This window comes from Convolutriloba macropyga, chromosome 7, assembly GCF_964194025.1.
Source record: "Convolutriloba macropyga chromosome 7, txConMacr16.3, whole genome shotgun sequence".
Classification (NCBI taxonomy): domain Eukaryota; kingdom Metazoa; phylum Xenacoelomorpha; order Acoela; family Convolutidae; genus Convolutriloba; species Convolutriloba macropyga.
In genome coordinates this window covers 22376941-22404466 of record NC_134474.1, presented here as the reverse complement: position 1 = coordinate 22404466, position 27526 = coordinate 22376941, and the positions used below count along the sequence as shown (strand labels likewise).

The 27526-nt window shown below is 35.6% G+C and overlaps 2 protein-coding genes across 5 annotated transcripts in view; one reads left to right on the top strand and one right to left on the bottom strand.

Moving 5' to 3' along the window:
• Positions 1–27526, bottom strand: part of LOC142342704 (ubiquinone biosynthesis O-methyltransferase-like) — a 175751-nt gene that overhangs the window by 85278 nt on the left and 62947 nt on the right. The gene's annotated exons all lie outside the window — the stretch shown is intronic.
• The window catches only part of LOC142342703 (neuronal acetylcholine receptor subunit beta-3-like), a 47502-nt gene that overhangs the window by 807 nt on the left and 19169 nt on the right, over positions 1–27526 (top strand). The window contains exons 2-4 of one of the 4 annotated variants that reach the window (XM_075394213.1): positions 2516–2696; positions 18497–19158; positions 20825–21005. In XM_075394213.1, coding sequence (XP_075250328.1) covers positions 18958–19158; positions 20825–21005 — 382 coding nt within the window. In that variant the 5' untranslated portion in view covers positions 2516–2696; positions 18497–18957. Of the gene's footprint in view, positions 1–1756; positions 2697–16977; positions 17784–18496; positions 19159–20824; positions 21006–27526 lie in introns of those variants that run through there. The other 3 variants (XM_075394212.1, XM_075394211.1, XM_075394215.1) reach the window with 3 other exon arrangements.

Genomic DNA, 27526 nt, shown 5'->3' with positions numbered 1-27526 from the left:
CAAAATAACGAAATTTGAAACAAAGAAACACATTTTTTGTTTCGAGGGTTGAAAATGGAATGGAGCAAAGACCTTGTTAGCGGCATGCTGGTGTTTGTTTTTCGCCATCGAAAATCTTTCCAAATTTACTCATCTTCAGAGCTGAGAGGACCAACTTTTTTGAAGTCATGTTATGGGATACTGGATAAAAAAACTAAATAATAGCTGTCAGAGTCCCCCCAACTTTCCCTGCCTTTGTAATTTCTCACCAAATCGCCTAAAATCTCAACAGCCAGGGGACCAAAGTTTCCTTCAATGGAAAAACATTTCTAAAAACCGTTTTAATAGCCAAACAAAAATTGTCTGGGACAAAAATGTAGAAAACTAACAACTTTAGCAAATTGTACCAACTATAAAAGCCAGGATATTGATTTTTTTGATAAGCTATAGGTGAGCAGAACAGAGGCAAAATGACAGTAGCAAAAGACTACCAACTTTTTGTGCATTTTTTCAATCTCCCTCCAGTCCATTTATTCGTCAGTTTTTTTCCGGATGACACAAAACTCAACAGTCGGGGAACAAAATTGTTTTCCTCATTGAAACAGTCTTACAATAACGCCATCCTAGAGCAAAAAAAGTTAAGGCCACCGTATTGATATAGTTAGTGGATGAAAGCAAAAAATAAAAACTCCCAATGCTTGATATATTCCCTAAATATCCCTCCAAATCAAAGCAGAAGTATGTAACAGCTTAACGACGCAATTTGTTTGTAACTTTTTCAAGAAACTTGTTAAAACAGCAAATATTTTTCTATGTAATTACCAAAGACATCAATTCTCAATTGTTTCGGCGTAAATATAGTATCTGTTGCGCTCAGTGTTCAAAAACTTATCTTAACTCTTTCCGAGGTAACAACTAATAATTACAATTTCTTAAATTTGTATTTACAAAATTAGTTTCTTTATCTCACTCCAAATAATAAGCAATCTTCTACGTTAGAAAGCAAACAATTAAGCTAACAGACTATTAATTTTTTTCCTTCAAAATTCCAATATTTCAACTTAAGACAATTCCTCATTTCACGTACCTTGGCATTAATAAACGCAATTAAAATTCGATTCATCTTTAATAGTGTGTGCGGTTTAAGCATACAAGTAAAATTTTGTCTGTTTATAACAGATTTCATATAGCATTTTTTCAATACAAATATGCACTTTTCCTATTTATCTATCTATATTTTATTTATTATTTAGTTTAAAAGTTTTATTTGATATTTTGGTTTAAAAATTTAATAAAAATTGTTAACTGATCCATCTAATTGCTAACAGACGGTAAATATTTGATTCCCACTGCTTCTTTGGCGGCCAAAATGTCTCAAAGTACAATGGGGTTGCAAAAAATCTTTCAGCGGCCTGTTTCGGGTTTATCCAGTTGTTTTCATTCCATGTAACCATTGTTCACGTTCGTTTTGACTGAACAATAACATTAGTCAGATAACAACAGACAATGAGCCGCTTATGTGCTACAACACACTAAATTACACCCTACACTTAGAAAGATAACAAGAAAGTTCATATCCATTAGAGGATCCGAGCAGCGAGGAGCAGAAAAAAACGACTTTTAAGGAAAAGTTACATTTTTGTTTTCGGAAACTTAACATGTTTACTGTCTGTTGTTTACAATCATTAATAACCAATACAACTTTCTTAATCAACTCATTAATTCTAAGCGTTTTTGCAACATTTTTGGTTTTTCACAAACCAAATTTCCCCTTAAAAAGCAATTGCGTTATGAGATCTTCCGATGCCAATAAAATTTTGATCATGAAAGCATTCATAAATTGTGTAACTTCACATCGAAATCTAATACGAATAAATGAAGAAGATAAAAGGTAGGCGACAAATTGTCGGAAACTGGCTGCAATTTTCCATAAAGTAATATTTGCGCATGTTTTATTAGATTAGGTAAATCGATGGAATTCAGCTTTCAGCTTTTAAAATAAAGGCTATTAAGCTTGGAACTAAGGCATAGGCAGTAAAGAACTTTAAACATTTAATGTAATTTGAATTTAATAGGTGCTTTAACGGTGTATCATTTTTGTTTTCTCTTTGGACTTAAACAATAGAAAAATTTTAGAGTTATGAAAAATTTACACGGCCGTTAGTTTCAAAATTAATAGACATAATCAACTATCGTCAGGCAAATTGCTCTCAAATAAAAGACGGAAGGCTCATCGAACGAATTACTCCCATAGTACAAACGAAAGAGCTTACTTCAGAAGATCAATATGATTCAAATAGATTGAAATTTTACGTAGAGATAGCAAATAAACAACTTGAATTTGTCTATTAGGACGAAACAGCACGGAGGTTTTTCACTTCTGCAATAATGACACTCGGGTTTTCTGTTGCAAGGCGGTTTTATGCCAGCTTTTCATAACCGAACCTCGTCGCTAAAAATCGCAAGAAATGCAAGATCTAATTTCCTAAGAAAGTTGCCCTTTTTATCTTGGTTTAACTCAAGCCTCTTTCTGTAGGTCTATAACAAATTGGACATATACCAAATTATCGACGTGAACGAGAGAGATGGATTGATAGTAATAAACTTTTGGGTTTCATTTTACTATTTCTCAAAATCAGCAGGTTGGAACCCTGACGACTACGGAGGAATTCACACAATTCAACTACCCAGACAAACATTTTGGACACCTGACATTAGTAAGTCACCTGAAGACAAGTGCATTAAAAAAGTAAGAAGAGGGTAAAAAAAACTTATTTCCTTGGACCTGGAAAGCAAAAACTCCTGAATATATCTAGTACATTGCACTCACAAGCCGAGATTGGATTGATCTTTTTTGACCCCAAGTGCAATTGCAACAGGCAAGAAAAACGAAAAGAGAACTTTAGTTTTACTTAGTGCTCAGAAATGTTCTAATTCTTGCATAGTATTCAGATGAGACATAGTTTGTATGCTGCATCAGTACTGTTTACCAGGTTCAATAGTACTTTTTTAAATTGAGGTAGTGATTCTAGGGAGAATTGCAAAGAAGTTAGAATTTTGCTGTTAGCGTACTGACTTTAAGGTGGTCAACAAGGAGGCTCGCTTATGTGCAATGACATATAATACTCCGACACCTCTCATCCACAATCTTTTCTCAATTGTAGGCTAATTGAAGCACAGATAAAGAAGGAGTTCAATTTTCGTTATTTCAAAAGATTCTTAAAAAGGAAAGACCTCTACACAAAAAGGGGGCATACCAGTCAGACCAATTTTCTTTATTTCACTTAAATGAACGAAAGAAAAAACAGAGAACGGCAGAAACTACATCAAATCTGATGCCGTTTCAAGTAAACAGCTAATTTTCCCAAATGACAAAAAATGAAATCCAGAAATCAACATCTAACCCGTTTTCAACTGAAGTTCAAACTGAAAATCTCAAGTAACAACTTCAATATAATCTAGCCTACTTGTTCTGTAACGATCTCGCATTAGACTCAGAAAGATCAACTAAGATTTATAAGTGAGTGAAGAAGTACAAAAAATGACCTATGCACTCATTTAAAACCAGTTACCTCTGCAGTCACCCAAGCTACATAATCCCCAGCTATGTCATGCGTGAAATATGTCAGCATTGCCCTTGAAATTTAACAGACGCTTGTTCTTACTAATTAATTAACAAGCCACAAATGCAAAATTCAAAAATAGAACAAAAACCCTGAATAAAACTTCTAATTCTTAAAAAATGTGATGTTTAAAATTGAAAAACCAAATAAAACCTCAAAAATTGAGACTACTAGGAACAAGCACACATAATTGAGTATTAAGCAGGTGGACACATTCAAAAGTTTCTATTATGTATATATACTAACTATCAATGAAAGTGAAACTGGATTCAGATATGCCTCACTATTGACTTATGAAGACTTTAGATAAGGAGATTGAAGCGCAAGACAACAAAAAACAACGAACAAGTTCAGAACCCAAAAATCAGTTACATTTTGGGAAAACTTAGTGTCCAGTAAAAATCATTAATTGCGCGCTCAAGCTTTTGATAAGCGTCCTCTGTTCCACTACTGCACTCAATGAGACATTTCATTACTCAGATTATGACAAATAGAAAACATAAACCGACAAATGTCGAAGAATTGCTCTTGAATGACAGGCGAGGCAATTTAATTCATGGTCTTTAGTAAGGATCAATTTTTCTTTATGGGTATAAAAAACCTCGACCCCACCGCGATTCGAACCACTGACCTCCCGATCCATGTCCACCCGCACTAACCACTTCGCTGCGAGTCACCTAATTGTCCTTTGTTGCAACCGATTTTATATTAGCAACCAGCTTTACTTCCGAGTACTAGAGATCAACAAAAAAATGAAAGAACGAAAGCGTGAAAAAGTCACTTGAGAAGTCAAACAATGTTCTAGAAGGAAAGCGCAAAATTGTCAAGCGAAAAATTTGCATAAAAAAGACACACACGTTTACAATAATTGCTATGAACTGCGTTCAAGAGCAATTAAAAACATCAATAGACATGTAGTCTTAACGTAATCACCGCAATCAACTGCAATCTGGCAGCAATTTACGTGCATTTAGACCTCCTGAGAATTCAGTAAAACGTGTCAGTAATAGGAGTCAATAACAATACAAAAAGAGCACAAATTAATTAGTAAAATCTTAATGAATACTTTTAGTGTCAAAGTCAACAAAATGTTCAGTTGCCAAAGACCAACTGAGAAACAAGAAGCATTTTTTCACCAATTCATCGCATTTAGTATAATTAGCCAAAAAGTCACAAAAAAACAAACAAAAAGTCCAATGGCAACAATTTTAAAAAAAATGGCTTTAATATCCAAAAAATCCAGATCCAAATCCAAATTTGTTTTATTCTAAAAAACCACGAAGAGACAAAAAATAGTCCCGAAATCGTTTCAAATTAAATTAAATATTTATTTAAAATGCCGTAAATATTTGATATGGTAACGTAAATCGGCAACAAGAACATTTTAGAAAGACAAAAAGCAGGATTTTGCGCTTGAAAGAAAATCAGCGTGAAAAGTGAAATTTTCACAAAAACTAAAAGCGATGGGGGTAGGGTTGCTGGGTAGGGTGGGGTGTGACTGAGGGGTCAAACATTTAAGATTAAGAACCACATTCTTAGACTATAGTAAGTCTTAGGGCTCTAAGAGAAATTAGAGAAACTATTGCCCTCCGAGCGCTACCTGTTTAGCCCGTTTTTGAGGACGAAAAGTCAAAATGAGTCAGACAACAAATCGCATAAAAAAGACCACAGGACTAATATAACTACAGTACAAACTTCGTTTGAGAGCAATTAATAAAAAAAAACTCGCTCCTTCCTCTTACGTGCACATATCAATTACCAACGGGCAAGTACCAACAGGCACATGGAGCAGCATAAAAAAAAGGAACACTGTATTTCTCCTAATATCTGTAAATGTTTCAGTCGTAGTAAAATTTACAGAGATAGGCAGTGTAAAATATTGATAATTACAAAAGAGAAACTAATAATTTATAATAACTAAAATATCGATCCAATAGAGAAGTCACTTGTATTGGAGGGGAGGGACGACAGTAACATAAATTTAATGTAAAACAGAAAGAAATTTAATTGAATTTAAAATGTTTCCAAGTAATTGATCTATGTTGGGTTTTATTTGGGTCCTTCTGGTATTCATTAAGAAAAAACAGCTTATATTTCTTCTTTGCAAGACTGTATGACATTGACAAATAATCTCTTGGGAAAGAATTGTGCTGTAGAATACCTCTTTTAATAATACTTTTTTCATGCAAATTGCATTTTGAAATTGTCTGGGTAAAAATTTTTTGAGTTCGCTCGTGTATATAAAAACTTGCGGTTGGTAATTTCAAAGCTGAGCTTGAGAAGGCAGGCTTCTTTTTATTCATGATACTATGGCAGTAAGTGGCAGCCCTGTAATCAAAAAGCAAAGAAATAGGTAGTATACCAAGGTTCATTTTAAGATCTGAGGATGAGTCAAATTTCTGTCTGTGAAAACAAGCTTTGATGGCCCAATTTAACTGCTTTTCTAATGTCGTTATAAGATTTTGATTGATGGTTGCAAGTAAAACAGAAGAATATTGAACATGACTGAGAACAAAAGCGTTCAAAATAATTTTTTTGTAACCAGTGGGTATTATGTTCCTGAGGGCATATATGCATTTAATGCCCTGGGCCATTTTTGACAAAAGAATTTTTACTTGTTTTTGATATTTGAGGTCTTTGTCAATATTAACACCGAGATATTTGATTTCCGCTTTCGAACTTATTAATTTGTCTCCCACTTTTAATGTCGTTTCGTCATGAGGATTAGAGCTTCCAAAAATAATAAACTCTGTTTTATCCGGATTGATCTTGAGGTGATGTAGTTTTAAAAATTGTATGCATTTTTCTATGGCCTTCTCAAGCTCGTCTTTGCATTTGAGAACTTCATCATGAGAGCTCAATAGTACTGTGTCATCTGCGTATTGTATTGTTTCACATGACAAAAAGTTGCTAAGATCGTTAACATATAGATTGAACAAGAGTGGACCTAAGACTGTTCCCTGCGGAACTCCTTGAGCCACTTCAATCCAACTTGATTTAACATTATTGATTATGACTCTTTGTGTTCTGTTTGAAAGATAGCTCGTAATTAGATTTTGAGCTGGTATCGAAAATCCAAGAATGGAAAGCTTTTGAATCATGAGCTTGTGATTAATGGAGTCAAAAGCTTTTGATAGATCTAAAAACGCCGCTGCAGTAATTTTTTTCTCGTTTTTGTTGCATCGTATTTTTTCAGTTAAATAAACGAGAGCATCTGTTGTAGAAAACTTTTTTCTGAAACCAAACTGTGTTTTAGAAAGCAGGGCATTCTTATGAACATATTCATCGATTTGTTGTTTAATAAGAGATTCAAAAACTTTTGCTAATGCTGGTGTTAACGAAATTGGTCGATAGTTTAGAGGATCATCAAGGTCTCCTTTTTTAAAAAGTGGAGTGATGTCGGCTCTTTTGAGGGAGTGATGTCGGCTCTTTTGAGGGAGTGATGTCGGCTCTTTTGAGAGAGTGATGTCGGCTCTTTTGAGGGAGTGATGTCGGCTCTTTTGAGGGAGTGATGTCGGCTCTTTTGAGAAGTGATGTCGGCTCTTTTGAGGGAGTGATGTCGGCTCTTTTGAGCATAAGTTACTGCTAGCTTTTGATTAGATAGCCTATCGATTGGACAGCGGCGGGGGGGGGGGGGTGGTGGGATTTAAAAAGGCTAATGGCGCATTCAAACTACCGCTTCTGTTTGCTGGAGCAGGGCGATACAGAGAGGTGGAATTTTGGTGTTCAAAACCGCAAGAATTGCCATTCGCATCATAGATTGCTTTTTGCGCTTGACTTGTTTGAATTGCTTTGGCTTTAAGAGAACTGATGATCAACTTAATGGCATCGGTCTTCTCCAGCTCATCCTGCTTCTCAAGGCAAACCAAGAAAAATTGGAGATTGGACGAAAAACATGCAGACAAAAAATTTGTAGTAAGAATAATCCCGTTAAAAAGATCAGCAGGATTCATATAAGTGCTGCAAACTTCGTTTGAGAGCAATTAACCATCTTTTGGAGTATTATAAGAAGAATGTTCTTGTTTTCATTATCAATACACAAGTTTCGGATTTTGAATCAAAAATAGAAACAAATTATGCAAAAATGTTAGGAATAAAAAGAAGGGGAAAAATCTGATTAGGAAAAAAATTTACTTGAATTTGACTAGGGTCGGACAAATTTATCTCGGAGAAAATGACAGAAGAATGTTTGCTATTGGTAGTAGCTAACTTCAGCTAAGGGAAGCCATTATTATTGGGCGAGGGAGGCTAACATCAGGGAGCAAGAAAAGCGGGGTGCGTGGTTACGCTCAGACCTACTCGCCTCAATTTCCATCAGTCACCCAGACGGAAAAAAGGATCAGAGAAAAAGTCGTATATTTTAGAGAATCACGACTAAAATAATCGCTGCAAACTTCTGTTCAGAGCAATTAAACAAGGATTTCAATTAACATTGCAGTCGTTACGTACTACGTTACCATTGAAAAAGATAATATGGTTCAATTGAGTCACTAACTTCAGACACCATCTACCAGCACATTCGGTAAACAGTACACTAAGAGCCAACTGAAGCTCTAAGAGCTGCATGGCTACTCAATTCATCGGGGGCTTTATAGTTTATCCCGTACGTAAAGTCAACTGATCAGACAAAAACCGATCAAGCAAAACATATTTAAGACCAAGAGGGGCCAAGTTGGGAGCAATAAAAAATGGAGCACCAAATAAAAATCCAGTAGAAAAGCAATACACAAACATAGGGATATAATATTTCGTATAGATGGCTAAAATGTTTAGTCAAGTTGTCCGTCATCTTTGAGGACTTCAACGCATTAAGTGAATAGTGTCTTGCCCCGGAAGAGTTTTCGTAGATTTGTCGGGGGAATCAAACATCCCTGTGTTGTTCACTTTCTTGTTGCATTAATTTAGAATACGAAAAACAATTCAATCAATTACATTTTTTAAATACAATCAAAAACGCATACATGTTTATTTTTAGTCCCCTTGGATGCAGTTAAAGTGACGTATGACGGCTTTCATCATCAGATAGTGGAATCTAGTGGATTAGTACTGGCATGGTCTTCGATGATAACCGCTCAATTGTCGTGTGACTTTGATATGGCCAATTTCCCATACGATATTCAATACTGTCCTGTGAGACTAGGCCCATGGATTCTCCATACAGGCATTTACCGTTCAGGGCAGTATGCGTAATTCAATAAAAGATGAAGTCAGAGACTTGGCAATATCAAGTGTTTCAACTCTCATTCAGAGTTTGCTTAAAGTTTACTTTTGACACGTATAACAGTACTTAGAACACTCACGTGCACATTTTAAAATGCCGAAAGTCTGCAGTGCCAGAAGTTAAAATGCCAGAAGTTGACTTCCGTTGACTTTCGTCATTTTAAAACGCGCTCGTTTCGTGTTTTAAGCACGGTTGCGTGACTCTCCAGAAGTCACGTCCAGATTCCGACTGAATATCTCGAACCGCTTCGCGGTTCTTGACAACCGCCAGAAGTTCTCAGTTACTTCAAGCAGAGTCACCTGACATTGGGTTGGCTTGTTTAGTAGTAGCTAGCTTAATCTTGAGGGGGGGGGGGTCCAAAATAATATCAAAAACACGAAATTGCCCTTCAGAGCCGAGCCTACTAAAGCTCTCAGAGAGCTGCTTATGCACTTAATGCCTCGCGACTTACCAGTTTATCCCATTTTTGAAGATGCAAGGTCATCTTAAATTACTCCCGCGAGCAAAAAATGATACACAAATAGTTAAAGCGCTCAAATGAAACTTGCAAAACAAAAATACACATAAGGTTACCATAACCGCTTCAAACATAGTTTGAGTATTTAACACCAGATGCCGCAAAACATAACTAATAAATAGCGCTTTGAAAAATGAACGAGAAAAAGGTCTCTAAGATATTTCAAGAAGCAAATTTAGTGATAACATTATTCTTCATTTACACATAGCCGTCAGAACCTGGTCTACGCAATCAAATATAAACATAAGCGTTTCATGAGTTAGATACATTTTTGTAGAAACAATGCACGAGTGGAGCAGGAGTTGATAACAAAAAACGTTCAAATACATTTTTTGTTAATCTTAATTTTTCTTCAAAATAGCGGGCCATAATTCAATAATTCTAATTGAAATTTAGAATTTATTTTAATTCATTTGGAACCAGCCAGGCAACAGTTAAACATAGTCGACCATAATCGAGACTATTCTATCAAAAGCTTTTTGGCCTCTTTATGAATTAAAATTTTAGGTCCTCTTCAATTAAAAAAAATGAATTCATGTAATCCACGGAGAGGTAAATCCTCCATAAATAATTTGCTGTCATTGGTTTACATGCATGGGGCGTGTCTACAAGAAAGCACCTGCCATCAAAATTTCAAGTTTTCTCCGCAAGACAGCAAGTTCTCTACTTATCTGTCTTTTATCCATGACGCAAGCACTCTTTGTAATGCAAAAGGACAGCACAGGAAGGAAGGTAATATAACAGCTCTTAAAACAATTTTTAAAGAAGAAAAACTCTTTTTTAAAACACGGATGACAAATTTTTTGTAACCAGCCAATAAATATAAAATTTTTCAAGAAATCTATATCGCAAACAACAAGATAAAAGGACCAAAATTATCAAGAACCACAGTTTCAAAACTTTCGACCATTTTCTTCTGAAAAGATAGTCAACCGTTGAAATTTAGAAACCTTACCTTTCATTAGGCAGACTTTTTGAAAAAATCTTCAAATTTATCTTTGGTAACATAAGTTGGGGTACATAAGTATTACGCTTAATGAAGTGTTTCACAATTGGCGTTTTGGAACTTTAAGTGCAGCAAACTTTAGAGATTCTACTCGTTGTCCCGAACCCACTTATTGGGGGGGGGAGGGAACTATGCTCAACAGTTTTTTGTTCAGTCAATTTTGGTCGATCGATTCATCGTACAACAGAAATCAGAATGGTACAACTAGAAAGCCTCTCAAGCGGACAATGTCTAATCAATTTTTTTTTCGAATCTCGTCTTCTTCGAGGAGTTATTGGTGTCCAAATTTCTCTATTTTTGTTCACTTTTCGAAGCTTTTTTATACTTTGTTTCAATTTCCAAATATTAGGTTAAAATGTGCTCTATGCTAATATTGCTTTTATTTTTTAGGATGAGATGAGGTTGTTGAATCTTTAGTTTGATTTTTTTGCAAAAATTTGGTTGCTTTCCTGGTCCTTCTTTTCTTACACTTTTGTCCATTTCCCATTTTTGTCGTATTTTGCTTTTCTTACGCAAAAGTCACGCAACTTATTGGTTCGCAAAGTTGGTGTATGTTTTCTGTGTTTTTGAAGATTTTAACACCACTATTCGAGCAAATAGTTCTTTTTCAGATTTTCAATTCCTCTGTTGCAATTCAAAACCTGCTAATACCAAAACAGTTGGCATCCAAGTCATTAGTCCCATTTCTTTGGGTTGAATTGGATAGAATATGAATTCAGAATCTCATTTTTTGTTGTTTGGAAAAATTAGGTGTTAACTTGATAGAATTTTTTTCTGCTTGATAAATTGTATTAGCTTGATTTTTTGGTTCATTTTCGTCTAGACTCGTGAGATAAAAATAATTAACATTACTGATATACACGTCTGTCCATATTTCAGAATCCATTGAGAACCAATCAACATTGGAAGTTTCATATCTTAATTCATTTGCAAACAATTAAACCAGAAATATGGATGAGTTAACTAGGATCATTATGCACGAAGGCACATTACCGAGCATCCTAGTTTTTTATATAAGATTAGATATTTTCCATTGCCCTCTTATTTGATGGATTTGCATTAACTCCACGTTCTAACTGAACACGCAATCAAATGCTTAATAAAACCGCAACGTTTGCAAATGTTTTGGGTTTTATAAGGCACTGGCGATAGAGGCATTGACGCAAAATATTTGAATTTTAAAATAATAGTGCCGGATTTTTCAGGTTTGGAGGGAGACACTAATATATCGCATCTCCCACTACACAACTACACGGGCGATGATCAATGGGAATTAATGACTCCAGTCAAGATAACTGACCAAACAGTTGAGAAGAACGATCATCACTATGATCGCATAACCATTCACATTCATTTGAGAAGACTAGCCCGTTTCTATGAAATTGTACTGCTATTTCCAAACATTGTTCTTTACGTTATGTCATCTATGGTATTTTGGCTGCCGGTTGACTCTGGAGAAAAAATTTCTTTGGCCACGACGGCTCTCTTGGCCGAAATTGTGACCTTTCAATTACTTACAGCCATTCTTCCGGCAACTTCTCGTCCATTTCCGGACATGCTCTACTTCATTTGTGTCGTGGCAATTCATCTATCCTTTGACACACTTATAGCAATTGCAGGTTTCTAGATTAGATCCTATAAACATTCAAATACACAATGAAAGCCGATACCCCCTTTACAATATACGCCCCACATCTACCTCCTAGAAACGCTCCAAAATTGTAACAAATCTCAATAATTTGCAAACTCAATTATTATGGGTTGTGTTGCTTATAGGTTTTGTATTGCTTGGTTTGTAAAATTGCGTCTTCTCTCTTAATTATCAAATGAGAGTTGCTTAAAATGATATAAAGTGGAGGCATTCAACGGTTCAAAGTTTGCCAGATTAGTTTTAAAATTCCGATAACCTAAAAAAGATAATAAAATATTCAAAAAATTTTATGTCCATTTCAGTAATCAACATCCACAGTCAATCCATGTGGAAGGTTCCCCCGATCATTCATAAAATAATCAGAAACCGACTGATGATGCAATTGGTATTTCTACAGACATACGAACAACCACTGCCTACGGGCAGCTTCCTTAAAAGGAAACATGCAGATGCTCGTGATCAGCCAACTCAGCAATTATGCGAAGATTTTTCTATCACTACTACTGAATTCTCTGTGAGACCGTACAATATATCATATCAAAAAGAATTTCTTACACAGACCTATATGTTGGAGGAAAAAGAGTTGCAAACATCCTCGAAACGAGCGAGCGTCATTGGTGATTATTCTGAAAATACTCCTTGGAAACATTTCGCCTACTTTGTGGACAGAACCATGTTCTATGTACATATTGTTGTTATGACAGTTGTGATGACATACTTTTTATGGTAAAGGATAAGAATATCAAATGTTCCATTTAACATTGACAAAAATAAATTTTTTTTTACTAAGGCACGTCTTTCGAACAACAGACTGGCTATGATCGAATAGCTGAGCTTCTATCTGCACTCTCAAACCGTTCAGAAACTTGATTGCAAATATTTGTCAATTTTATCGAACAAGATCTGATACCGAGTGTCTTAGTTTCAGATACAGAGTCTTAGTCAGCCGATGAATTATTGATTAAGCACACCATTAATTTTCTTCTCAGCAGCTTCGGTAAACTGTACACTTAGAGACCAGTAAAGCTTTAAGTGACTTAGTGCCCCCATGCTTTACATATTTATACCGTTTTGAGGATAAGACGTCAAGAGTCAAGACAGGACTGAAATAATTACTAAACTTCGTTTGCGAGCAACTACCACATGCAAAAATGAATTTCACTTGCGCCAAGCAAAGACAATTTAAAAGCTCGATTCTGATGAGCACATGTATAGCTACATCATTTCTACAGCCGTTGTTTCATCACTTCTAAGATACTACCAAAAACTTCCAACAATGGAATCATGTAGAGGATACTTTGTTGAAGATTAATAAATAATCCGAATTAATTTGTAAAAACCACAGAGCCCCAACAGACGCCGCTAAATTGGACTGATATTTTCGCGTTTGAACAATTTTCAGACATCTTTTTATGCGCCACAAATTGACTTCCGTTTTCCCCGCTTTTCTAATCACGTTTTCATGAAAGCATATCGTTATTTATGTTATCTAGCAGTGAATAGTTGCAATTATTCGTTGATGGGAACCGAGTGGATTTATTAAGCTATCACTAAGTGATTTTATATAAATAGTTATTGTTGTTCTTTTTGTTCTATAATCAGAGAGCCTTAGTAATAAGTAGGTCTTGGAAGTTTCCTAGACCTATATGAGTGAATCTATAGTAATTAACAGTTTGCAGTTTCATGTGAGGCTCAGATTTAAAGTTTTCAATAGGTGGCTAATGCTTTTTTGCTTTGTATTCGCTTGTTTTCAAAACATCAATCGAAATTTTAAATTGCACGCCTTCTGTTGTTCTTTTGTTGCTGTGTTACTTAATATCTCGAGTCAAAAATTGTCTTTTTTGCCGCCTGGTTGCATTTTTGTTTCATTAAGTTGCCAAAACTCAGTTACAAAAAATTATGCCAAAGACGATAGAGTCTTCACAAAATGTAAGCAAACACGAAAATTTAATAGTCAAAAACTAATAAAGCCAGGCTAATAACCTAAAACAATTTATCAAGTGCACTGAAATAAAATAAGGAAGAAATATTTCTCTTGTCTTCGCAAGATCATTTTGTCGGTAACTTTCGGACGTCATTCAGGGCCCCCATAAAATTACAAACCACGTTACACTACAATTATAATCGGGAAATTTGGCGCTATACATTATATGGCCTATAAGCCGCGGGACAATAACAGGAAAGACACAGAAAATAACTAGATGCGACAAGAACAAAAGTATTAAAAAAAGTGAGCAGAAATTGGCCCAAAAAGCTAAATTTGAAAACACACATCTCAATGATTTCCCAAATAAGTCAAAATTTAAGCTGACTAACAAAGCGCCTATAGACAAAACCGGCTAAATTTGATCTTAAAACCAAGCTAAGAAAAAAACTTCAGACCAAAAACGTTGCTCGTTAATATAAGTGATTTATAGATCATTATAAAATTTCGGCATTAATGACAAGCTCAAGCCATCACAGGTCATAAGCAACAACTAAAAATCACGAGCAACAATTAAGAATATGAGAAAAATATATAGCGGCTTGCGATGGAATGCCCCAAACCACTGAATAAAGCAGCTGATTCCTTATCGCCCATCTGCAACCTCATTGCTAATAATGTTAACAACAAATGTAAAATGCCAGAGAAAAGGTGATGTGCAGATACTTCACCAACTTTTAAGATGGTCACGCTCCGATGTCCTAAACAATAGAGAAGTTTCTTTTTGTTTACATTTATGACATTAAAGATTAAAGACATTACTACAGTCGGAATCATAGGTAGCATTGGTCCCAGGCCAGACATTCAATCGTAGCCCAACTATTAGTTTCTTTTTAATCATAGATGAAAACATATAACACGCTATGATGACAAACTTAGCCGCCAGATTGCCGGAAAAAACCGCGATATACGCTTGTAGCCTTCCGTGAATTGAAATAACTAAAGAAATAACATAGACAGATTGACCAGCAGTCCCTTAAAAGACCACTAGACCTTTTGGTTAGATTCGGACTGTCATTTTTATGAGACACATACTCTCTATAAGGAAACAACCCTAATGCAGCTTTTTCAAAATTAATATTCGAAATCAAACTCTAATACTCAAGAATTAGGGTATATACGTTTGGCACTACTTAGATGCACACTATTGACCTTTAATTAGTAAATGTTCACAAAATTCAAAGTTCCATAAGTGAGTTCAGATGTCAGCTTTTTGAGTGTGGTAACTCACGCAACTGACCTAAAAGCAGAAATGACGTCAAGAACACAAATTTTAAATGCAAAGCAGTAGAAGTCACTGAAGTCATTGAAAAAGTCAATTCCAAGAAGTCAGGGTAAGACAAAACAAAAATCTGTTTGACGAAGTAAAATAATAGGAGAGCAATAATAGCCACCTGAAATTGCTGATTTGGCTATAAAACAACAAAAAGAACGACAAAAACTGTCAAACTCAAAAATTACTCTTTCATGAAGGAATCACTGTAAAGCAGTAGAAATCACTGAAATAAAAAAAGTTAATTTCGAGAAGTCAGGTTGCAAAAATCATCGATGGAGACGACGAATTTAAAAAACTACGATGTCCCCAATAATAGCCGCTATCGCTTCGCGGCTATTAATGAAGAATAAGTGGTCGTTTATCTTTAGTTTTTTAAGGAGTTTGTTTCAGCTATCACTAATTTTGCGGACCTTATTTCCTCCTATCTTCAACACAATACAAAGAAATCAAGTCAGAGTTGTACTGTCGGACTGCTTGCCAGTTAATTGTGGGGTACAAGAAGGAAGCATTGGACCTATTCTTTTTTGATATACATTGAGATTTCGAAACTATTCTATTTTGCCACCCATAACCTCTTTCTCGGAGAATCCATCCGTACAATCTGCTTAGAAACATTTTAAAATGTGGTTACTTACAATTCAACAAAGACTTCAGTGATACTTTCTTTCTTGGAAACAAAGATTTATTTGGCTGGGAGAGACCTCCGTATTGAGGTATCCAATTCAGTAAACAAAGGGCCACTCCTTTAAAGATAAAAATTTGAAAGCCCATAGAGTTCTTAACCATTTGAGGCATAGTATTCCATCTAATCCTTCCAATGTTGTTAACCTCAATATGAATAAAGTATATGTTCTGTCAGACTCGTTGTACGGATATTCTCCATGGAATGATTAGATCTGCAAATTCAGAGTTTACACTCTCAAAATATCTTGATCTTCGATAGTGCCTTGGTTCTCATAGCAACAAAAACCCATTCTCACAGAAAACCCGTTCGCTACCAATTAGTTATCAGCTTTCTGAGAGTGATCTTCGTATTTTTTCCTGACCAAAATGAAAGAGAATGATTGCGTCACGTCCAATAATTACTTGAAATTTGAAAAAAAAAATGTTCATCAGAAAGCAGAGGTTGGAAAGCCTGGTGATATCGTGATAAAAAGCGGTTCATGGATAACTTTTTGTGTGTTCAGAGACTAGTCAACCACGCGGCCGATCTAAATTCCAGCGTTATTTTCTTGAAGAAGTCAGAATTGTCGCGTCAGCATTTTTTGGTTTTAAACTTGTGTACAGTATTTGCAATTTGAGTTATTTTAATTATTGTATATCCTGTCGGAGGTAATTCAATTCCTTCACTGCTACTACAACTAATAATTAGAAAAAATTTCTCTCACTATTAAACTATATTCCAGCAATTTTACGCAGAAGAAACATTTTCAATTATAGGTTCCTTTCATGTTTCGGTGAAGTGAAAAAATTGTGACAAAAAGCTTAAATATGTGAATATGTTTTCAAATTGACAAAAATGGGCAATCCTAGAATAATTTATCTTTAGTAAAAAACACGACCATGTCAATAACTTTTTATGCTACTTTGTTGCTGTTTAAAAAACAAGGAAAGTTTTAAAAGCTGCAAAAGGGGTGAAACGCAGGCCTTCATTATACTAGAAAAATTCAGCACGCATTAACGGACAACGGTAGTGTATCACAGCAAAATAGGATAATCGTTAAAACTTATTATACAGCATGGAATAAGTTTCAGAAAAGCTGCTGAGCACATGTTTACTATCATTTTTAATGCCGCAGAGGTGGAAGGTTCTGAACAGACGGCAGCACGATTCTTGCGATCTACCAATTGAAGTAGTCCTTAGAAGAAAAAGTGCATTCGATACCTTTTATTAAAAGGAATGAATTGCGCCATTTACAATCTTCTAAACAATGAGTGCTTAGCTACCGCACCGGGCACTTCAGAAAGTACATAAATCTTAACAATAGCACAAAGAAGGTAGTTATCATCCTAACATATGGATAAATTTTGGGAAAAACATTGGCCAAGCAAGCGGTTTTGCTAACTGAATTTAGTATCCAATCAATTCCAAAAACTAATTAATAAACTTTTGGATATTCTTGTGAGAAAACAATTTTCTGTTGGCGTCAGAAAAGCAATTATTTTCTTGACAGCAGGCCGAGACAAGGCAGGAACGTCATTCTTTCCATCAATTGCAAGTCACAATTTAAAAGCCGCCTTTAAACCACAAAAAGGCTTTAAGCTTCAAATGCCTTCGAGTTCTCCTTTACTCTTTCATACTTTTATGCCAGACCTTACATAAAATGTTATCTAACATCGAAGCTTTGATGAAATAACTTTTCCAGCCAGATGGTCAAGTTATTCACGCTTGAATAAATCGTCGACAAGACTGCAGCTTCCTTCCCGCTTATCAAAAATAAACTCACTTTTGTGGTAGTACTCACGTCTCAATCCTCGAGTAAAAGTTGTACTGAAAACTGACCAGAATATCATTTGCTTTTTGAGGTTCACATTTTTATCATCATGACACACCCGATTTTGAAAAAGATCGCTGTCTCAGTAGAACATGGCAACATACAGTAGATATATGCACCCGTATAACAAGTACAATTTAGTCGTAGTCGCTATCTGCGAGGGGTACATGAATCCTTATAAATTTAAAAACGCGAATTAGTTTGTCACTTATGCCAAGAAAACAAAGTTTGCTGAAGGGGGGAAGGGTTGTTATTTTGGAACAGAAAGCCTGATTTGACATGCACTTAACAATATCAATATTTGTATTACAAGTTAACCTAAAACCAAAATTATCTTTTGATAGTTTTTAGATCTACTTTCAAAAGGTTTTCGTGAACCAACTGGCGATGACATGAAAATAGACTTGGATCCTTCATGCGTTTCTTTTTTCAACTTGTGTCCCGAACTCAACAAACCGATCCATGAAAAGTCGCTCTTGTATAACTTGCAAACACTTGAAATGATCTCCAGAAACACCAGATGTTCTTTCAACAGACAGAAAATCCCCACCTCGAAACAAGTTTCCCTAAAAACAGAGCTCTCAAGGCCAATTTAGTTAGAAAATAAAACTGTCATTTCACATTGTTTATGGGACTACAATTCAGTGGTAAATATGAGCAGACTTCTCAAATTAAATAGGTTTTAAAGTATACTATCCAAAATTAGAAAAGATAAATAAATATTCAACTTATTACTTGTTTCAGCTAGATCGTCGACGTTGCAAATATTGATTACTTCACATTTTTCCACACTTTCTCGTTCAATATACGAATTCACTTCGATCTAAGGAATAATAAGCCCTTATGAAAATAAACGCTCGCTTTTAAACTATATTTCCAAGCGGAGAACTTTCGAATTAACCTCAATGTAATCCCACGGACTCCGTCACTGCTTGCACTAATATGCCAATTCCGAACTCGATTAGTTTCACGCTCAAACATCAATCAAGACAACAAAAGACACATGTCAGATAGATATCTTCAGACCAAATTTACAAACAACCCCAAATCATCATTATCAACAACTCGGTACCCCAGTTAGAAACCCTGGCATTTGATTTCTCGCACAAATTGACATTTTATTTCAAATAGCTTCTAGACCGGCTGGCTCGCTTTTCAATCAAATATTCTTCAAAACTTGAGCATATCATTGGTACACTATCTGAATGACGCTTCAGTTAAATAACTCATCGTTTATTCCATTGTTCTCTATTCTTTTGTTTATTTTCAAAATACTGGTACTCTGCACTTCTTCTGCAGCGAACAATGAGACCTCTAATGGCAGTCTGGAAGAGGAACGACTGATGGATTACTTATACAAAAAACTTCCAAAATACACGCCGCCATTTGACATGCAGGACAAAAAGGTCAGCGCAAACTAACACATCAAAATTTAAAATTCCATCAAAATAAAAATTACCAAATTGTCAGCTGGTCCAAACTGTTAATTACATGAGATACAAAAGAAGAATCTCTAGATAGTGTATAAATTTTTGGCCATCTCGGAAGTCTAATTTATTAAAGGACTCAGTCAATTAGATCGTACTTACAAAAAAGCTACCGAAAAATTTGCATTCTCAATCAAAATAGGTTTCAACCGCGCGTTTGCCTAATGCTTTGCACAAATTAGTCACCCTTTCGCATTAAAAATCTTCACTTTTGAGGCTTTCCCACCTGTTAACAGAAACAAGGTTAACAAAACTGATTGCGAGTATCATATACTGAATTTCGGGACAAAAACTGCTTTTTTCATCATTAAGATTCTCAATATAACCAAAACATCTCAAAATCTGAGTTCTCAACGTATATTATTTGATTTCAATTAAGGTATGAAAAACTTTACCATACCAATATCAAATGAGACTATCGAATCTGTTAATCCGGTACAAACCTTCCGCAAGATCCCGCGTATCAGAAAACTGAAACTGAACAAAAGTTCTTATAAAGCAGTTTTGCAAGTTTTACAACGGGAGTAGTAATAAATAAAATTTGAACAGTGAGCATAACAATCTCTATCGCTACGTAGACCAGATAACAAGGCTAAATGTGGGAAAGCATAAATAAAAAAATGTAAAAAATAGACTAAAAATCTTTAAAAATATTATTTGCAAATTTTAACTCGGGAACGGTGATAATTGTTTTTGATCAGTGAGCACATCAGATTCCATAGTTATGCAGGCACAATCAGAAAACTGTCTTTTTACTACGTGTAATAATTGTTCAATTCAAAACATGCTTTCAAAAAAGGGGTCAAAATAAAAAAGATATATTTCATACTACAGAACCTTAAACTACTTGATCTAGGTTCTTATTTTGGAGGAGCCATTTACATGAGAAATATATATTGGTTCTCGACTCTTGGGTTTTGAGGTATTTGGAGACAAATGACCCGTAAACGTTTAATTGACTTTTACTGCTGCCGTTTTGTTCGTATCCAAACAACCAGTTCCTCGGCCACAAAAAAAAACAGTATTATGGCTTTAGGTTGCTGTTAACGCAAATCTTTAACTTTGTGATTTTTTAAAAAAGTAAAAAGTAATATTTTGACTTTCAGAGCACCGGTTAATACTCAGATCAGCTCACTGCCAGCTTCAAAAAATGGATTTCATCTTTTTTTTGGGAGGGGGGTTACTTGTTTATTTCATGGCTTGAGTACAACAATTTCTAATTTTTCGTACCAAAAATGTTTTAAAAAATTGCCCATAAAAATGATTGGTACTCGACCATTGTGTTTTGAGATAGCTGTTAACAACCCACTTGTGAGCACTTTCGAATAATATTGCAAAAATTAGGAGTACTTTCACAACTGTTGTTTTCCACTACCCTATATCTTTGAAAATAATCAAAGTCAAAAAGAAAGAAAAAAGTGACCCATTTTGCGAACTAAATTGCTGGTCTCAACCTCAATAAAATTTGAGGGAAACGTTTGCTCACCTACGTTTGTTTGCTGTTGTAATCAGTGAAAATTAATAGAGTTTTAAATCTCAACAATTTGGCTTTACAATTTAACATCCTGAAATGGTGATTCTATAGGTGTTCAACAAACTGGACATTTACCAAATTATAGACGTGAACGAAAAAGATGGACTTCTTGTTATGAACATGTGGTCTTACATGTATTACTATTCACCATCAGCGGTGTGGAACTCGACTGAATATGGGGGAATCGACACGATCAAAGTGCCTGGCAAAACATTCTGGTCTCCTGATATAGGTAAATGTTATTTCTAATTTAGCTTTTAAAATAAAACAAGGAAAAAAGAATAGACCTAAAGTACGCATGAGTAGTATTATAGTGAGCTACACTCCCCGGGGGGGGGGGGTGAGGTCCCCCATGTATTAAGATAGGGTATAGCGTATTTTCCGGGATTTGGGTCCTCCGTAACGTATTAAGATAGGGAATGAATGAGCATGTATTAAGATTAGGTATAGCGGCGTTAATGTATTAAGATAGGGTATAGCCGCCATGTATTAAGATTAGTTATAGCCGGCGACATGTATTAAGATTATGCGCCGACATGTATTAAGATTAGTAATAGCCGCCGACATGTATTAAGATTAGTAATAGCCGCCGACATGTATTAAGATTAGTAATAGCCGCCGACATGTATTAAGATTAGTAATAGCCGCCGACATGTATTAAGATTAGTAATAGCCGCCGACATGTACTAAGATTAGTAATAGCCGCCGACATGTATTAAGATTAGTAATAGCCGCCGACATGTATTAAGATTAGTAATAGCCGCCGACATGTATTAAGATTAGTAATAGCCGCCGACATGTATTAAGATTAGTAATAGCCGCCGACATGTATTAAGATTAGTAATAGCCGCCGACATGTATTAAGATTAGTAATAGCCGCCGACATGTATTAAGATTAGTAATAGCCGCCGACATGTATTAAGATTAGTAATAGCCGCCGACATGTATTAAGATTAGTAATAGCCGCCGACATGTATTAAGATTAGTAATAGCCGCCGACATGTATTAAGATTAGTAATAGCCGCCGACATGTATTAAGATTAGTAATAGCCGCCGACATGTACTAAGATTAGTAATAGCCGCCGACATGTATTAAGATTAGTAATAGCCGCCGACATGTATTAAGATTAGTAATAGCCGCCGACATGTACTAAGATTAGTAATAGCCGCCGACATGTATTAAGATTAGTAATAGCCGCCGACATGTATTAAGATTAGTAATAGCCGCCGACATGTATTGAGATTAGTTATAGCCGCGGACATGTATTGATTAGGTGCCGCCATGTATTAAGATAGGGTATAGGTTTTGTGTATGTATTTGTGCATGTACATTTTCTAGTAGTATAGTCGGTGCAAATGTGGGGGTAGGTTCGGAGACGCTCCTGATAGGCTGAAATTTTGAGGGGAAAATATCAATGTTTGTGTAGTTATTAAGTGATTACGTGAGAACAATAGAATTGGCGTGGGTAATTAATTGCTGTAATTATGTGAGGGGTAATTATGTGACAGGTTGAATTTTGTTTACAAATTTTATGTTATTAAATTGTGAAATTAATTGGTGGGGGTTTTCAATTACCCTAGTTATCTGAGGGGTAATTATGTGACATGTTGAATTTTTGTTTACAAATTTTAGGTCAATTGCAAAGATTGTTCCCCTAATTGTTTGAATCAATTGTGTAACAAATGTCTTTTGCGCGCTCATTAATTGGAAAAAATTCAATGATAGAAAAAAATGAATTAAAATTGTATAAAATTACAGACACAGTATAAATGTAATAGAGAATACTAAAGAATTGTGCTATAGTAAAAGGATTTAAGTTATATGTTGAGTGGTGCTGTATGAATACCGTCAGACTGAACAATGCGCTTAGGGTAGAAATAGGACAGTCCCTTCTTTGTCTGCTCATACGTAGCAACACAATGGTTTATTGTTCTGAACCCTCTATTTGTTGAAGTAAGATTGATAATTTCATCCATCACACGTCGATATTTCTCCATCGGTCCATCTCCGTTCTCTTCTAGTGTTCTTTTATTGAGACCTTTACTGCTGAACTTGTATTTGTCAGACTGTGCATCGTAGCAACAATAAGTTTTGCTACAAAGACAAATCATTTCCGTACATCTGAATTCTTCCTTGAAAAGTCCTGGTTCCCGTTTATCATGCTTCTTATGCTTAGAACAACATGTTCTAGGGAAGAAATTTTGAATAGCATCTGCTTGGAAAGAGTCGTTACAGTCCTGCTTTCTCAATGCTTCCCATTCTTGTTTTTTAGCAGGTCGAACACAATCATACAAATTCTCATGAGCTAAGGCTAAATAGAGGGAATCTGTATCCATCTCTAACTCCTCGAATTTATCCACGTCGCAAAATCTGTCAAAGAAGTTATAGTAGAGCTCCAACATACGTAATTTAGCGTACTGAAGTATGAAGAATCCAACTATTATAGGTTCGCGGTGTTCAATTTTTGATTTTGCTAGCTCAACTTCGTAAAACTCTTTTGAGACATTGTTCAACCGCTTAAACATTTTCCCATTGATTGCTTTGTGCGTCTTCTCATCGTTCAAATATTTGGTTTCTGTATGTTTGCTTCTGTCCATAATCTGATAACCGTAAGAGCTATTACCCAATAATTTCATAGTCTCAGCAACAACGCTGGAATCAGGATTTTCATCTCCACCTCTTCTAGCGTCTACCACTGACTGTACAAAGGTGTTGAAACATTTGCGCGGCGTGTACTGTACAAATCTATAAATTCTTGTACATTTCAGACCGAGGCTGATGTAGAAATTTAGTAGGGGAGTAATAATTGTTCCATTTTCCAGATTGAAACTTGAAATTAGCATTCGCTGAGGTTGCTTCAGTAAGTTGTTTTCGACAGCGTAATCTCTCATATAATCCCCAATATCAGCTCGACTAACGTTGAAATTTTTAAAAATAGGCGGGAAATTCGAAAACTTGTACTTCAAACCTGTGGGAACTTCCAAATCACATTGTACGTATCCAAACATCTCCCCATCTCTTATTTTAGCTAGTAAAGACTCTTGCTTCAAAGGTAATTTGAAAGGAAAGTTCTTTCTCACGTGATTTCTGACATTTTCTTCTTCTTTAACACTTTCCCACCATTTACACTCCCAGATTTCAACAATCTTATATCCTTTACTTTTTAAGTAATCTCTTCTCAATTCATAATGTTCTCTTTTTCTAATCCCTCTCTGTGTTTCCTCTTCCGAGAGACTTGCTTTAGCTTCCTGACAAGGACAGAAATGAAAGTAACAACCCATGGCTTCAAACACCGTATTACAATGTGTGCAAAATCCGTCTACGCTAAAACAATCAATCTTCTTCTGTTTTCCGGTTGTGTAGTAGCTCTCAATTTTACATTCGGCACGTTGTGATTGAAGATATGACATAACCATGTTCTCAAATGTTCGAGATCTGTTTGTTCGAGCCCTGAATTTTTGAGAATCTGTATCAAATTCCCATCGAGTGTAAAGTCCAGTGGGCATTTCTTGACACATTGAAAAGGGATAGAGTTGGCTAGCGTCAATACCTACGATAGACTTGCAAAGGTTTTCAGAGTTTCGTATGAAGGTCTGATCAACTACTGCTTTTCTAGTAAAAACAATAGATGGACCACCAGTCATATCCTCACGTATTTTGTTAAGTAAATCTTTGTCAGCTTCAACAAATGGAAAAAACTTGTGGTTTGTTGACTTGTGAAGACAGATATTAGCCAAGTTCGGAAGTGTAAATCCAAGTTTTAACATATCGATACCCTTGTTGTGATAAAACTCCATCATTTTTTGCATTGCCTCCAGTGTTGGAACAACATCCTTGTTGTTGTACCACTTGACAAAATCTCTGAATGTAGCCATTTTTTCTTGCTCCCAGACCACTTTCAGGTAATTGTAATTGTCAATTCCAGATGGAGGAACATTTTTCAACCTCAACTTTTTTAATGACTGTTGTTGAGAAAATCCACTGTTAAGCAATTTAGTGAAATCAGTAAATTCCTTCTCCAGTGGATTATAGTTTCTCAGTTTGCTAAAGAAACGGTCGTAAGGGGGGAGAAAAGTTGCATCGAGCTTTTCGGGAGAGTCAAACCACTCATAGGGGAAGAATCCTTTGGTCTCATTTGTCTTGTATGCTTTAAGGAAAGAATCAAGTGATGTAGCTCCACCGAGAAAGTTGAGGATATCGAGAAATTGTACATCACCAAACTTAAGAGAAACAAAGTGATTTGCTTTTTTAATAACAGTAGGTTGAATGTCGCGCTCATGAATAAGATAGGGTAGGAGATAGGACTTAATGAGATTTAAATCATATTTTCCACTATTGAATCCGAACACAGGTAAAGTGTTCACATAACGCTCAAAGTGCTGCTGTAAGTCCAAAAGCTGGTTTTTCTGCATTTGGAGAAATTGCGTAGACATATCAGCTTCATCATCTTCTTCGGTACGTTCATCTTCACACTCAAATGCTGAAGCGTTTTGATCCTTTCTTTTAATTAAATTTTCGCCAATTGCGTTAACTCGTGCTCTGATTACTGCTTCAATAGAGGAAAACTTTGTCCACATTTCAGTTTTACTTTTGTTTGCTAAGTCTTCAATAGCTTCAACAAAAGATATAATGAGAGCTTTCGGATCTTTATCGCATAGGAAGACAGGTTCATCAATTAAATTGGAGGAAATAGAGACAGAGATTGGTTCATGCTTTCCAATCCAAGTGGTTGTGTTTGTATCTTTTAATTGGTCGGAGGGTACACATATCGATTCAAAGTCAAAAATAGCCAAGTTCTTGAACAATTTTTGATCATCGTTGTAGGAAATTCCAAATCCGTCAAGCTTATCAAATAAGGACTCGCGCAATGTATACACACTCTTTGGGTAAATATGCTGTACTCTATCTTTACACGTTTTAACATGGCGGTTGAAATTTCCCGCTTTCTGAATGAACGTATCGCAACTGGGACAACGGAATCGTTTAAAGAATGTGTTGATATCATCTACATAGCATATGTGGTTGTTGTAACGTAATAAATTAATATTTTTCTCATACATTTCAATACTTCTCCTCGCAAGTTCACCAACAAAATCTCCATCTACAATGTCAATATCGTAAATAAATATGTTGTGCTTTATCGCATTTTCAACAAATACAAGATGATCGATCGATACCCCTCTGAAATTGATTGCGTCTTGTCCAGATTCGTGGAGGAATGCACTAAACAAATTTTTTGCATTGATCTCAAGCTCCGATGATCCATATAAGTGAACAGCTATAGCTCGGAATAAGCAAAGATAATCTTTGTAAGTCTCACCATAGCCATTCGATACGAGACAATTCACATCTGGTCGTCTGAGTAACTGTTCAGGAAGAACAGCATCGATACATCCCATTGGAATGGATTTTAGGAGAGCGCAAAATATTGTTACATTTGTAGTCAGAGCAAATCGCCATTTTGTATTCTCCCGCTCCTGAGTACACGTCTCCACTAAATCCATCTTTTCAATCCTGTCCTGAAGAGAGACTAAGTCTCCTTTGGAACAGAGTAGATGAGATTTCTCGAAGAAAGTGTTGTTCTCGTGAGCGTAGAAGTATCGATACTCGTCCGTATCCACATTTCTTAATATAAATCCTAGAGCTAAGTTGACTTTGGCTGCACAGTTGAGTTTTTCGAATACTTCTTTCAACTTTTTATTAATTTCATGAGGATCGAGCTTGGACAGCTTGAAGTTGAACACTTGATGTCTTCCATTTTCCATCTCAGTATCGTCAAAAAAGTGTTGGCAAGCACTAAGTTCTTGTTGTAGCTGCTCGTTGTCCTTTTCTAGCTCCTCTGATTCTAGAACTTCTTTAAGCTTTTCACTCGATTTTGTTCCAACTTTTGTTGAAGTTCCATGCTTTCTCCTCTTGTGTTGTTGAAGAGAATAGAAACTCGGAGACTCCTCCAAGCATACAGTACACATAGTGCTTAGCTTTGTATCCTTAGGAGCGTGATGCTTAGCAATGTGGTAATTCATGTCTTCTTTCTTCTTTGTACTGAAATGTGGACATTTGGGACAAAATAGAGTCCCACTATCACAAGACTGCTTGTGCCTTGCCATATTCTTCTTCACCACCATTTTGTTGCACTTTGTGCATTTCACTGGGAGATTTCTATCGAGAGAAGGCATTGTGTTGGTACAAGATGAAACAAATTCGGGTATTGTGACGAGCAACTAATTGTGACAATAACAAAGTGAGAATGAAAGAAATTATTTTTGTACATTTAGGGAACGCAGCTATGACGCATCACTCCATATATGGAAATTTATCATTTCCATTTTAAGAAGCTTGTTGTCATAACCGAACATTCTAGAACATAATGAATAAACCAATCAGATTCTTCCATTTACAAATACCTTTAATAATTAAGAACATTCTTTTTAAATGTGTGAATTCATTCCTTGGAGTAAACTAAAAAATAGCAAATCATTCTTATATATCTTCTTAATCATTTCTTTTACATTTTATATAAGTTTTCATATTTCATCCAGCCATAATCCAAAAACAGACTCACAACAAATTAAAACAAATTGTTCCAATCTTAACAAACTCTGTGATTCAAATTTGTGTCTATCCGCAATTGACAGAATCCGGTGCTTGCAAACAAATCTAGTCCTATTGAAAATTGAAATTAGCACATGAATGTGCTTTTACAACAATGTTAAAGATGTCGAAAACAAATATTCATCCATACTTCACGAACA